Here is a 15212-nt window from a genome sequence, read left to right as displayed (position 1 = left end):
GGATAAGATACAGCAGTGCTGCTGGAGTTTTTAAACACCTCATTGTAACTGCTGGACTGAGAATAGTTCACCAACTAAAAAAATATCCAGCCAACAGGGCCCAGTGGACAGCGTCCTGGATTAACTCCAGTCTCTGATTTTATGTCTACAAGGTGAAGTAGCTAGATTACAGTGTCTGAGAGCATGTGGACACAGTTTAGCACCTCATGTTGGGACTCCTGTAATATAAATATCATAAAGTTATACTGTGACTGAATACTGTATACAGTATATTAATATTCCATCACTAGAGGGCAGTACAACAGTACAAATATCAGTTCATTTATTTATAAAAGGCCTTTAGTCCTAATAACCTGTAATTTTAACATTATGGCTTTGATTACTTAGTCATCAATATAATATATAATAGCAAAATAAAAAAAAGACTAAAAACACATAAAAAGTAAAGAAATTTTAAAATATAAAATGAAGAAAAAGATAATAATAGCAAAAGTTAAATAAAATGATAAAAAATATAAGAAATTAATGAATAATGAATAATAATGAACTAAAAACATGAGAATAAAAAATAATAATAAATAAACAAATAAAACCGCATACAATGATAAGTTATAATTATCATAGCGATTATAATAATTATAATTTTATAAAATTATTCTTGACCTCAACATATCATCTTGTGTTCTGCATCCATTTAAAATACAAATTCATGATATTGCCATCAGACAGACTGCCTGTTCCACACTGAACCTCTGCTGTGGTTTTGTTGTCTTTTTTGGGGGGGGGGGGGGGGGTGGGGGGGGGTGTAGAAGTAAGGGTCAATATTCTTATATATGTTTCTGTTGAGCTGCATGCTGAAATGTAAGAATAAAAAAATATTATTTATATAATATTATATATTAATATAATGTGATAAATATTAATTTAATCTCGGGTATGATTATTTTGGCTTTTATGGTTATAATATTTAAAGGTTAAAATCATGTCTTGTGTTACTATTAAAGGGTTACATTATAGGCTCCGCCCCAGAGTGTTCTCAAACCCCGCCTTCTGGGCTAGGATTGGCCGGCAGAGCCTCGCTTCCTGCACTGGAGTGCTGCAGGGGGCGGGATTTGCAGTTAGACCAGAGAAGTAATGATGAGAAGATAATCGCTTCCATTAACTTAAGTAAAAACAGCGAGTAGAGGAACCTGAAGCCCCTCGCGCGGTTCTGACCCGCACACACACATTACTCTGGAGCTGCTGCTGGGTCTGGATCAGATCAGCTGCGCGAGCTTCCATGATTCTTCGGTAAAGTGCTCAGGTGTTGCTCCAGGTAAATCACAGCTTTCACCTATTACTGTTAAAGTTACAGCTGAGAGTCTCCAGTAAACGAGTATCAGCTGTTTTACACTTTTAGACACATTCAGAATCAGAGTTTTATACGTTGTGTCAAAAAAGAGGTAGTATTAGTATTCTGATTCAGCTGTATATCTTATTAAATACATTAATATATTACATATTTCATTATTTGTATTGTAAAACATCATTATATGGCAATGTCTGATTGAAATTTCAAGGAATGATTTTTTATAATGTGGTGACCTCATTACAGTTTTACTATGGCCTTAAAATGTTATAGTGTATTATTAGTGTAATATTTAGTAGCCACTGAAAGCCTAATTTGTGACCTCAGCATTTAATTCATCATAAAATCATCATATAATCTGTGAAAAGCTCTATTTGAGTAATGTTCTAATCCATACTATAGCAAGAACTATTTGACTAAACAAGAAACTTTAAAACTCATTAAGATTCATCAGGACTTCCCTAGAAAATGATGACCATGAGTTCATCAGGGGTTCCCAGTCTTAAGAAAATCATAAAAAGAAAGAAAACATCCAAACTTCTGACTGGTATTGTATACTCAGTATTATATAATCTGCCTCTACTCGATATGTCATGTAAAATGAGAACAGCGTAGATTTTTCTTTTGTATCCAGCAAGTTGTAGCATGATGTTTACAGTGTAATTTGGTATAGCTGAAATTACACATCCAGCACTGTAAATATTGCACATTAACTACAAGTTAAAACGTTTCTTTCTTTCTTGTGTAATCTCTTGTGTTTTTGCATGACAATGAGGACAGTCTGTATAATATAGCTAGCTAATGTATTTAAAGCTTTAAAAACAGCTTCTTTTACCTTATTGAAGCAGTAATAATGCTGTACAGAACAAAAAAAATTATAATAAGAGTCTTCTCAGAGTTTGAAGACCAATTCAACCAGGCAAATCATGATTAGCTACTTATGTTGCCATAGACCTATAGTTCCATTGTATTTTCTAGAGAACATTTTAAAGTTAAATAAAGTTTTGGATTTTTGTCTCAAGCAAGTGCTTAATCAGTTGAATATATAATTGCATTAATGTTAACTCATAATTCCCACGTTTCTCACTAAAAACCAACACAAATACTTCTGCCATAAGCTTATCAAAGTTATGTGCTAAAGATGCTAAATAGAAATGTTACATCAGTCATGTATATATATGTGTTTTTAATATATATGAAATAGTGGACGAGTCATTAGTAATAAACACACATATATATATATATATATATATATATATATATATATATATATATATATATATATATATATATATATATATATATATGACTTTTTTTAATTGACATTGCAATTTTGTTGGTAAATATTACAGGACTCTTTTTTTTAGAAGTTGATAATCTAATATGTTGTATATTAATAATGCACTGATGTGTAATCAGTATGTATATATATATAATACATATATTGTAATAAATAAACAGTTTTATTTCTAAAGTAATGTACCTCTGCTATCTTGGGAAATTAGAACAGTGGGAAAATGCAGCATAATGTGTATGGTTTAATTTGCCTTATGTGACGGGGGCGGCACGGTGGGGCAGTGGGTAGCACTTCCGCCTCACAGCAAGACGGCCTGGGTTCGATTCCCGGCTGGGGCGACCCGGGTCTTTCTGTGCGGAGTTTGCACGTTCTCCCCATGTCTGCGTGGGTTTCCTCCGGGTTCTCCGGTTTCCCCCCACAGTCCAAAGACGGCACGTTCAGGCTAATTGGAACTTGGTTGAAATTGCCCCTTAGGTGTGAGTGTGTGAGTGAATGTGTCTGTACTGTTATCGACCTACGAGTCCTCTTCTGAGGACGAGATCATAGAACCTTGTGAATAGACGTTACCTATCCTGCCACGAAATAGCTGACGAGCTGATGTGGCGTTAAACTCGACTGACCTGACCTGACCTGACCTGACCTTATGTGACGATGCACATGCTTGTATATTTATACGTTGTTAGGTCTCGGCAGTAGGGGTGGGTGATACGTCCCTAAAACTAAATCACAATATTTAAGGATAATTGCGTGATAACGATATTCACGGCAATATTACAAAACTGTATTATTAATTATGAGAAAAGACTACTTTAGCAAAATAAACGTTGGAAATGTAACATTCTAATGTAACATAAAAAATTTAATGTAGAACAATTTTTTAAAATTCCAAAATCAGGTACATCATTCAATTACACTGCATTCAGCAACGTCAAGGATAAGGACATTTCTAAGCAGACTGATTCACAAAGTAAAGTTTGCCTTTTTTATGCTCAGTATTTTATTTTCTTTAAATGAGCAATAAGCGTGTCATAGCCTTGAGAGATGAGGGAGGCAGACAAGCCCCGCGCTGACAGATATGGCTCAGTTGTGGTTTCAGGCAGTTGCAACATTTGCAGAAATTAGACATTCGCTGTCAGGGAGCCTTTCTATTCTGCAGTTTGGCCTAAATAATAGCGGAACATGAGGACTGTGTGCCTGGGTGTACTGTATTCAGAGGCCTACTTTTTCTGTACTCCTTGCATACATACGCTGGCCTCTTTTTTCTACCACAAAACCTGACCCATGTTAAGTCTTGTGTTGGGCCAGTTTTTTCCCCGTTGGTTCCCGTCTGTGAAGGCGTGCACAAAAAGACAGAGCAAATGTCATTGTCATTGTTTTTCTACACTGTAATTATGGCAGATGTTATGGCAGCTGTTTAGCCTTACTTTCAGTTGGTAAAAGTACTGGTCCTGCTGTGATCCAGAGCTGCTGTGAGCTCTGAGCAGAGCTTGCAGTGGTTGCCGCCCTATCTGCTCTTCATCTCTGGTACACTGGAACTTGCTCTGATAGCATAAACGCTCTCCCTATTTGTCACCGCGTAAACTTCCCCTTTTTTGTAATGTTCTGACAGTAAAAAGCAGATGTGGTTGTTCCTTGGTAGATGAATAATTGCATCAAAATGTAGGGATTACAAAAATGTGTTTGAGGTAACTTCAGAAGAATGATTGGTACATAGCCTCAGGCCAACATTCCTGACTTAATGTAGGTGTTAGACCAGTTCTAAAGTTTTGTTTGCCATGCCCAGAAAAAAATAGAGTATATTGTACACAGTATGTAGCAAAACATGGAATATATTTTCAAAGAATTGTCATTTTAGTATAGATGATGTTTGATGTGATGTCAAATAAATTGTATAAAATATTATAATTTAATTTCTAGATAGACAGCATGAGATGGTGAATTTCATAGAAAGAAGGTGAAGAAAGAGGAGGGTTTTATAGGATGTGTGGTAATATTGGGGCTTGGTTCTTTTTTAAACTTTACTTATTTCATAATTTGATCTGTCAATAATTTCTAAAATGTATGTATAAATAACTAGAATATATGTACTTTATATATTATAAATGTCACTATAAAACACATTTAAATATATTTTTAATAAATTATATAATTGTATATAATTTATTTGGTGGCACATCATTAGCTCGTTGTTTGCAAAGTTGTTGTATATACAGTAAAAACTCAGTGTGAACTGAATTGATATTTTTGGTACATTTTATTATATGTGGTACCAATATTCTAAACGGTGAACAACGAATTACATTGGAATATACTATACATTTATAATACATATATTCACAGGTGACTATGATTATTCTAAAATGTAAATAGATGTAAATGTATTGGGATATATTTTCGAAATATATGTTGGTTAATTTATTATTAATTTATTATTAATATAGGTGTAATTGTTTGCAAAAAGTCACTGTATTGTAAATACATTTTTGTATATGTTGCTACAATAAAGTAGACATATTTATGCATTATCTGTCAAAAGTTTGGACACACATTCTCAGAAATATTTGTTATTTATTGATATTGATTTACTGCATTGTAGACTGATATTAAAGACTTAAAAACTGTAAAGGAAAAAGCAAGGAAAGAAAGGAAAAGCAGTAATCAAGAGTTCAGGTACTTGCAAGTTTAAATCAGTTAACTACTCCAGGCTCTACCTCATGAAGACGACTGAGAGAATCAGCCAAGAGTGGGCAAATTTGGCATCAAAGCAAAAGGTGCAACTTTAAAGAATCTAAAGTGAAAAAAAAATAATCTGGCTTGTTTAACACTTTTTTTTTGTTTATTCCATAATTGCTTTCTCTTCATAGTTTTGTCTTTGTCTTCAATATTAATCTACAAAATAATCTTTAAAATAAAAAACATGAATTGAGAAGTGGTGTTCTTCCAAACATTTGACTGGTTCAGTATATTATGGAGTATATTTTCAATGTATTACATTTTTGTCTGAAGCTCTTTAGATACGCTGTATTTTCAGGGACAGCATTGCGTAGAGCAGCAGGACATGTATGTTGTGTAACATGTTTGTTTTTGTGCAGATTCCACAGCCGCATGGCCTGCCATAACCCACAGTGCGGGTCGCTCAACTGTCCTGAGGAAAACGACGAGACGCTGAGCGAGGAGTCCCAGTCTGACCTTCTCTCAGGATTTCATAACCTCAAGACCTCCCCTCACGACTGCAGGAGAATGGAAGGACAGCCGTTCGGCCACCAACACTATCCCACGCTCCGCAACCTCTCCCGACCCCCCCATGATCACCTTTTCATATACAACCAGCAGACGCCTTACCCCAGCCAGGCCGACCCGAAAGGGGGAGACTCGGAGGCACACTGTGACTGGAATTATACCAACTACCACAGCAGAAACTCAGAGGGATCCTATACAAACAGCCTGCCGTCGTACCTGCCCTCCATGGACTACCACAGCTACCCTGAACGAGGCAGCTTCTACCTGAGCGGGCCTCACTCCCTCCCGGGCAGACACAGCCCCAGCCTCAACAGCCTGGAGCAGCCCAGATCTCTACACTCCTTTCCCTCAGGTCTACTCATGCACTCACACCACGCCATGCCTTTTCATGGCATTCAGCCCAACCCACCCTGCTGTGGACATTATGGGCCGTCTCCGCTCCACAGGGGTCATCATCTCAGCCCCGGGCCTGGATACCACCTGCCCTTCAGAAGAGGTAGATTACAAACCACTTATATCTAGTCACTTCTGTCTGCTTAAAGTGATTAGTTCCTGTTTACTTCGGATGTAGCTGATGATTCAAGATATGTTTTGTCAAATTTGGCTTAGCAAAAAAGTAAAAAAAATCTGTTGAACTATCTTCAAAATCATTGTAATGCTCCACAGAGCTGTAATAAAGAGAATAGCATCTTCATTGTTGATACTCTGAGCTTGGCAGGATGCTATGTGCTTTGTAACTTTGCTGAAGCGGGCAGGAAAATGCTTACAAGAAATGTGTTATGTCTTTTAACCCATATTTATAACCCACAGTTCTGTAATGTACTCTACTGCCCCAGTGCAGAGGCTATAATCACTTCAGATGCTGCTTCTGTGTCTCTCAGCTTGTCCAGAAATGCGTGTAATCTAGAGATGCACTGTACCTAACTGCTACTGCTTTAACTTGTACACTTACCTCAAACTGTGCAAGTTAAAGCAGTAGCATTATGTCACTCCAACTTATTCAAAATCATTGCAAAGCTTTACAGAGCTGTAATAAGGAGAATACCATATGTATTGTTGTTTGGGCTTGGCAGGCTGCTTTCTGCGCTGTGTAACTTTGGTGAAGCGGGCAGAAAAAAAGGTTTACATGAAATGTGTTATGTCTTTTGACCCATATTTATAACCCACAATCATGTAATGGTACTCTTCTGCCTCAGTGCATATGCTTTAGACATTTCAGATGCTGCTTCTGTGTCTCTCAGCTTGTCCAGAAGTGCGTGTAGTCTAGTAGCACTGTAACTAACATGTTTGGATGAATGATGAATACCAAGTACCAAATATGTTTTTTTTTGCTGGTTTTAGCTATTTTTTCTCACCAGTTTGTAAACTAAATAGCCTGAATGTATTTTTATCTTGCATGAAAAAGCATTTACAACTACAATGTAAAACTACAAAATATTTTCATACACTTACAATTTTTAAGCAGATAATGCCAAAGAAATATTGTTTATTGTAAACTGTTTGGTCTTTTTACTTATATTGCCGAATAATTAAGTAATTTAGCGGTTGTTTAAAGCACAAATTCCACATACGTTATGTTTAAGACACTGTTATATAATTCAGACCAGAGTTTAGTAATAGTTACGTTTTTAGCCTTTAATTTACAGGAAACTTACAAACCAAGTGCAAGAGTTATAAATATCACAAATGATAATCACAAGTGATTGATGCACATGCAGGAAAGAGCCGAGAGACATCAGTCGGAGAAGAAAGCCAGAGTCAGAGAGTCAGAGAAAAGTTAGATCTCACGGCGTGCTCTAAAAAGAGAAAAGTGGAGCACTGAAACCGTGCTTTTAGTCAAGAACGGACCAATCTGTACATGTTTTTTCTTCCTCCAGCAGTTCAGTACAGTATGCCTGTTTCAAAACATGCTCTTTTAGTGCCACTCTTATTTTTACTTGAAATAAGAAAGAAAGTGTATTTCTTAGTTATAATGTATCCAGTTCAGTGTAATAACTGATCGTACTTGTTATAGACATACACTGAATTGTAACTGTACTTGTAATTTGAACTGCTGACAGCTTTAAATAGTGACATAATTACTACAATTACAGTCTATGTAATTACAATCAGGTGAAGTCAAGGCTTTTTTTAGAGTACAAGTACACAGCGGCACAAAATTACGCTCCTCCAGGACCAACACAATTTGGTGCAATATGAAACAAACAGTATGATTCACACTACTGGTCAAAGGTTTTAGAACCACAATTTTTCCCTTCATTTTTGCCATTTAAACTCGTCAGGTCCAGTCGATAATAGGAAATGGTACAAAATCCAGTGTACAACATTTAACAGTACACTGTCAGGGACTTTAAAGAAAACAAATGAACTAAAAATTGAAAATAAAGTCATTTTAGAATAAAATAAATAGTATTTTGTCAAAGTATATTGTAAAAAAGGGAAAAATTATATATTGTTTAAAAAAGGGGCATAGCAAACAACTCTTTGGTTAAAGGCTTACACCTGATAAGCAGCAATGGAAATAAACTGAGCTTTGGATTTTTTTTAAAGTAAATTTACATAGACTTTGTCTGTAGTGAAGCAGTATTAGAACAGATTCTGTTACTGCACGCTCTACTACAGCATTCACACTTTCATCATAACTAGATAATGACACAGAAACTATGTAACTATTAAAATAATTTAGTATTTTTTGTAAATAAAACTGGTATAGGAAGTGTCAGGTCTGGCTGACCCACATGGCAATGCTTTTAGCTCACCTTAACAAAAACCTGGCAAGTGTCAATTTTAGTAGTTATGAGAAGAATTTGAGGTCAGGTGACGTGCAGTAATAAAGTCGTTGATAACATGAGAAAATAAAAGAAAAACAGCACTGCTACCGGCCAACTAAATAACAATAGGAGTGTTCTAAAACTTTTAACCGGTAGTGTAAAAAACATAAAATGCAACCAAGCAAACTGTGCAAACATAAAAACAGATCTATAACACTACAGTAAATACAATAAACACAGCACGCGTTACACAATTTAACAGACAGGACAGTGCAGTACTGACACAGTGTGGTCAGGATAAAGTGCAGACTGTAATATGTAGGTATACACAGTGTAACGTTTAACATACGTAAACACATAAGCAATTACTGAGTTGGATAAAATAAAAACTTAAGAGACCACTTTCTGAATCAGTTTCTCTGATTTTGATATGTATAGGTTTATGTTTGAGTAAAATGAACATTGTTGTTTTATTCTATAAACTATGAACAACATTTCTCCCAAATTCCAATAAAAAAAATATTGCCATTTAGAGCATTTATTTGCAGAAAAGGAGAAATGGCTGAACTAAAAAAAAAAGATGCAGAGTATTCAGACCTTAAATAATGCAAAGAAAATAAGTATCATATTCATAAAGGAAATCAATATTTGGTGGAATAACCCTGTTTTTTTATGCATCTTGGCATGTTCTCCTCCACCAGTCTTACACACTGCTTTTGGATAACTTTATGCCACTTCTGGTGCAAAAATTCAAGTAGTTCAGTTTGGTTTGATGGCTTGTGATCATCCATCTTCCTCTTAATTATATTAGAGAGGTTTTCAATTTGGTAAAATCAAAGAAACTCATTATTTTTAAGTGGTCTCTTATTTTATTCCAGAGCTGTATACTGTACTTTTTTTAACACAGTGTTATAGCAGCAAATAGGTGCAGACGTGAAACATCAATAGAGAGTATGTGTGTGTTTTTCAGTTTAGACTAATTCAGAATACAAGATATAGCTCTGAATCATAATACAACTTAGACATTATGATGTTTTTTGATCTTTGGCTTGTCGCCAGATTTTGCCATGCTCTTATGAAAATATCTGTTAAGTATGTCAGATGTAAATCAGAAAGGCCTCCTAAGTGTCTCAGCTATCTCATCGTTGGCCCTGTCAGTGGGTGATCAGTGGGTGGATTCAGCTCGGGTCTTTGAAGCACATGCTAAACTCACTCCAGGCTTTGAAGACACAGTGTGATAGGGGGCGTATTAACTAGTGGGTGGGAATAAAAAATAAAAAGATACATTTTGGAGAAAAATAAGAAATTTAAGAGAAAGTCCAATTTTCATGTTGCTGTTGCAAGTTCATCAAAATACTTAAATAATGAAGAGTTTAATTATGAATTATTACAGGCCTATTATTATCTCACATACAGTACAAGTCAGAAGTTTGGACACCTTCACTACACCTTCTAATTATTTTTTTTTATTTTTATATAAACACTGTAAATTAAAATGTAATATATCAAAACTATGAAGGAACACATATGCAATTATGAAGTTAACAAAAAAGTGTCAAACAAACCAAAATATATTTTATACTTTAGATTCTTCAAAACAGCTACTTTTGCTTTGATGCTAGCTTTGCCCACTCTTAGCATTATTCTTTTAGACAGCTTCATGAACCAGGCAGAACCTGCAATGGTTCTTCAAATGTCTTAAATGAGTTCTAGAGGTGCTGAGCTCTTATTAAATTCTTTTTCTTTACTCTGCTCTCCAGCTCGTCCCAATTAAGCCACTTCTTTGTCTACTACCTAACTGCATGTGTTCCTTCAAAGTTTTAAGCTTTAGTGTTAATGTACAGTGTAGTAAATAACACAAATAAAGAACAAATATTAATTAGAATGTTTATCTAAACTTTTGACTGGTACTGTATAAATTCTCCCCCTGCACCCCAACCCTCCTGAATTTGCAACAGTAAATAATGGGCAATGTATTGTATACAAGATTTATCTTAATTTCCATATTTATTTTTTTGATGGATTTCTACTTTATGTTTTTTCACGCAGATCTAATCACTTGTGACCTATTTCCTCATTTTAATTATGTTTCATTGGCCTTACACAAAGAATGCTTTGCTGCTACCCACTTTAAAGCTCTGTCAGAGATGCTGAATATGCTGAATTTGCACTCCAGTTTTAAATCAGTCAGGACCTCAGCAGTCTTTGGACTTTAGTAGAATCAAAGCACGTGTGGCTGCTACTTTCTGACAAGCACAGGCACTTTCTGCATATAGTTATGAGAAGGTTCGATCAATTTCAGCATGCTTTTCATCCCTGTGCGTTTTTGTCACACAGGCCCGGAGCACTACAGGCCCAGACCTGCAGACAGCACAGACAAGTAAGTTAACCTCATAGAATTTGTAGATTTGATCAAAAATGGAACTGTAAAATAAAACTTTTTTTAATTTGCTGTTGTTGCATAACTTTAACTTTATAGAAGAATTTAATAGATAATTTATTAAGAAGTTAATATTAAGATTTTATTTAATGTTATAGTATATCTACTGGTCCATTTATCTTAAGTGAACCTTATATAAGAAAGGTCAGCCGTCATTAATGCATGTGATTAATCTGGAAACTGTTAAATAAATTACAATGCAATTTAATCATGATACCAAGCTTACAGAGTCTAGTGACAAACTATTTTTATTTAGCGGTTTAAACACAGCCTTGTTACTTTCTCTCTCTCTCTCTCTCTCTCTCTCTCTCTCTCTCTCTCTCTCTCTCTCTCTCTCACACACAAACACACCACCACCACACTGTGAATAATACACATATTATTATATTAAAATCCCTAATATAAATATAATTCCATTTTGTCATAAATCTTAGATTTATTCATTTAAATACAGTTAAATATCCAGCATTATCCAAGTGCAATTAATGCAGTTAATCACAGAATATTGTTGTGATTAATTGATTTTTTTTAGGGTTATGTTTAGGGTTATACAGTAGTTTTTAGGCACTTATCTCAACAATTAGAGTGTTTTTAGTGTAAAAACTGCAGATCACATAAAAATAGATGAAGGCAAACATTAATACAGTGAAAAGAAACAAGAATTTAGGGCTGGGAGCTTAATCAAATAATTTGATTAATCACATTAGTGTTTTTATGCAAATTTGAACGTTAGCCAGTGTTATATCACCACTATTAGTAACACTAAAGGAGCTGGTTTAACACTGGCAATTTTACTGTGTGTTTAAACTATGTTGGATTATAACAATGTAAAAAATGTGTTTAAAACTAGAGCTGGGTAATATGACGATATATTATTGCACATGTGTCAAACACAAGGCCCGCGGGCCAAATGTGGCCCGCCACGTCTTTTTATGTGGCCCGCGAGAGCTTGTAAGATCTTAGTGTCTATAATAAATAGGTCAGAAGCGTTCTTTGACCAAAAAATACATTTCCCACAATGCTTGTCGATTGTATTACCCGCGAAGTTACGGCTTACTGCCACTACACGGCAGTGTAGTCATTGATGTGGAAACCCTGCCGGAGGGAAGGTGTAACTTCGCGGGTGGAATTGAGACATATAAATGTTTATCCCATAATGTCCAGAAAAAGAGAAGTTGATGCAGACGGACGGCTGTGCTTCAAGGCGAAAGACCGGTATGCCTTTTGTGTTACGAAGAGTGTTACTGACCAAAATAAACGCTTTTTAGGAGAGATATAAGTTCTGTGTAAATATTTATAAGACAATAGCTGACAAAATCTGTTTTAATGACGTTAATAAACATCACTGTGACAGCGCTAGTCGCAGTTTCACCGCAGCAAAGTACGAGGACGTGAATCACTTATCTAACCAGCCTTTACTGATTTCTGCCCTCAATGACCCTTTCAATAACCTCCAATAGCCTTTAATAGTCTTCAGTAGCCTTCAACAGTCTAACCTTGCAGCCGTGGTGTGTCCACTAAACTCCGTAGTTATAAACATCCTGAGGTTAGCAGCGCGATAACTGACCTGTTTATAATGTAATCCCAGCAGTGACTCATGCTCTAAACGGCTGCTGTTAGCTGATTGGGCTGAAAGATGAACTGTAGAGAGCTGTAATATTCGGTTACAAAAATCTTTATTTCATACACAGAAGAACTTAAAAATTTTAAAAACGCTCCAGACTGGCTGAGCTGAGCCCAGTAGCCCGTGGCTGGGCTGTAGCTCTGACTCAGTAAAGACTGCGGACTTGTGGTGCTGCTGCTGCAGCTCCCACTAGTGGTTGGATGAGGAACTGCTAAATCTGAGGAAATGCTATGTTCTTAACAGTCACAATTTTTGATTTTATATTTATTAAGCCTTATTTCAGTTAATAATTTCAAAGTTAATATAACTTGATGTCATTTCTATTCACTTGAATAGTTTGGTTCTTGATTGATGGAGTTTTTGGATTTCATGACATGACAAATTAAAAGGATTTATGTTAATAGAGCAACAAGCAAACATTTTTTCCATGCAACTGTAATATTTGATTGAATAAATAATATATTGAGAGTTATTTAACATTAAGGAGTAATTACATTCATTTACATATATTACATTTGGTTACATTTTATTACATTTATAAGTTACATCTGGCCCTCGGAGGACAGCCAATATGCCAATGTGGCCCTCGGCCAAAATGAGTTTGACACCCCTGTATTATTGTATTGTAATATTATTTTTACTGTATTGTCAATATGTTTTTTTTTTATTGGAGCATATTGGAGGATATCATCACTTCCTTAAAAGAACAGTGACCTAAATAGTCCAGTTTACCTGGATGATGTGCAGCAAAAACTGAATAAAAACCACTGTTCTATGCATGGTGAAGTATTTGAATAGCAGTGCAATAAATATTGTACTTTTTTTTTTTAATGTCTGTAAATATTTTGATACCTAAAACCTTACACAGTGTTAGTGTAACATACTTCCCATATAAATGTTTTATCATATCTCATACCTTGCAAAATTCTAATGTTTTAAATATATTTCATAGTAGTTACTGGAAAATGAGACTTAAAACAGTAATTCGAAAAAAGCAAGTCTATGAGTGAAATTCATTTGATTGAGTGAAAGAAAGCTTATGAAAGGAAAGTCGTATTAAAAGGAACTTAAAAAATGAATAACGTTTTCTCACTTTCCCTGTGGTCGGACTGGGTTTCACTTTAGATCTGTCTGAGCCAGGGTGTGATGTTTATATATGTAATCGGGGTTTCCTCTCTGCAGTGAAGGCATCTCCCCCAGACCCAGAGAGGCCAGTCCCTGCACCACGCGGCTCTCCCAGGAACAGAGTGAGTGCTAATGGCTTAATGAGTGATAACAAGAAAATGAGTGTTATTCACTTTGTCAGTGGTTTTAAAGTTATGGCTGATCTGTGTAGATTAGTATGGCTTTGCATGAAAGAGGTGGGTGGAGTTACTGAATCTGTTTGGTGTTGTATGCATTGCTGTAGTTACAGTAACTGTTGTGTGAAGCCACAAAGCAGGTCACGTTTTCGTGGCTCTCCAGGTAGCAGGCCCTGATATACTGCATGATATACAGTACAGCTTTCATGTTGTAGAGCTGAACTAAATGTGGCGGTTTCTTGGCACTTGCATGCCACTACTGTCCTTTTGTATTACCCTACTTCTATTTTGTCAAAAAAAACAAAATTAGGGCTTTTTTGTCTCCAGAAAGCTATGATGATGCTACCTACCACCACCATGCTTAACATATGCTTGGGATTAAATGCCTCACATTTACTCCTCCAAACATACTGTAGTTCTGCTCAGATTCATAAATGAGGAGGCAGATCACTAGTTGAAATAGGAATGGGAGTTATTATAATGCTTAACATAACATGGCGTCTGTCTACAGATAAAAGACCCATCACTCACGTAAAAGAGCCGTGGCACTAGTGGGGGAACCATTTCGGTTTGGAAATCTGTGAAAGTGTATTAGCATAAACACTCATGAATCATGTTTTTTTTTTCTTGCATTTTTAATCCAAAAGCAACACACTATTTTGAAGGTTGTTGACACAGAATATTAGTGATTTAAAATTACTTTTCGACCCTCAATTGTAATAATATTGAACTCTAACACATTAATACTGATCAAATCTTGTCTTATGTGACTGGAAATAACTTCAAAGTGGCAAAATCTCATCTGACCATACAAAATAAAAGTGCACTAGAATGTTTTTCTCTACATTTAGATGTTTTACATCTTTGTGTTTAAAAAATAAAATAATACTCGATCAGTATTAATATTGCCCAATACTCAATGATTCAAAATCACTATTGTATTATATAGGAACAAATTGGTACAGTATTTCCAACAGTTTAGCTTTAAAAGAACAGCAATATTGATATATGTCTTCGCTGTCCCATGAAAAACATGTATCTTCAAAACAGCAACTTTACAGGAGAGAGATGAAACCATCCTAACTTTCAATGAAAGTCAATGTAAAAAAATTGGTCTATTAATCAAGAAATTTTGACCCAGTGTAAGGGACAGTTTGTGTTTAAATTATGTAGTAAACTAGAAGTCAACTA

General features: G+C 35.4%; 1 protein-coding gene across 1 annotated transcript in view; it reads left to right on the top strand.

The window, feature by feature from the left end:
- Positions 1-1170: 1170 nt before the first annotated feature.
- traf3ip2b (TRAF3 interacting protein 2b) overlaps positions 1171-15212 on the top strand; it is a 21570-nt gene continuing 7528 nt past the window's right edge. Inside the window, exons 1-4 of the mRNA XM_049465581.1 lie at positions 1171-1315; positions 5738-6381; positions 10994-11036; positions 13903-13967. Coding sequence (XP_049321538.1) covers positions 5751-6381; positions 10994-11036; positions 13903-13967 — 739 coding nt within the window. The 5' untranslated portion in view covers positions 1171-1315; positions 5738-5750. The remainder of the gene's footprint in view (positions 1316-5737; positions 6382-10993; positions 11037-13902; positions 13968-15212) is intronic.

The sequence above is a fragment of the Astyanax mexicanus genome, chromosome 16 (assembly GCF_023375975.1).
Source record: "Astyanax mexicanus isolate ESR-SI-001 chromosome 16, AstMex3_surface, whole genome shotgun sequence".
In the NCBI taxonomy this organism is placed as follows: Eukaryota; Metazoa; Chordata; class Actinopteri; order Characiformes; family Acestrorhamphidae; genus Astyanax; species Astyanax mexicanus.
The sequence above is the reverse complement of the archived record's forward strand: the minus strand, read 5'-3'. Positions and strand labels throughout refer to the sequence as shown.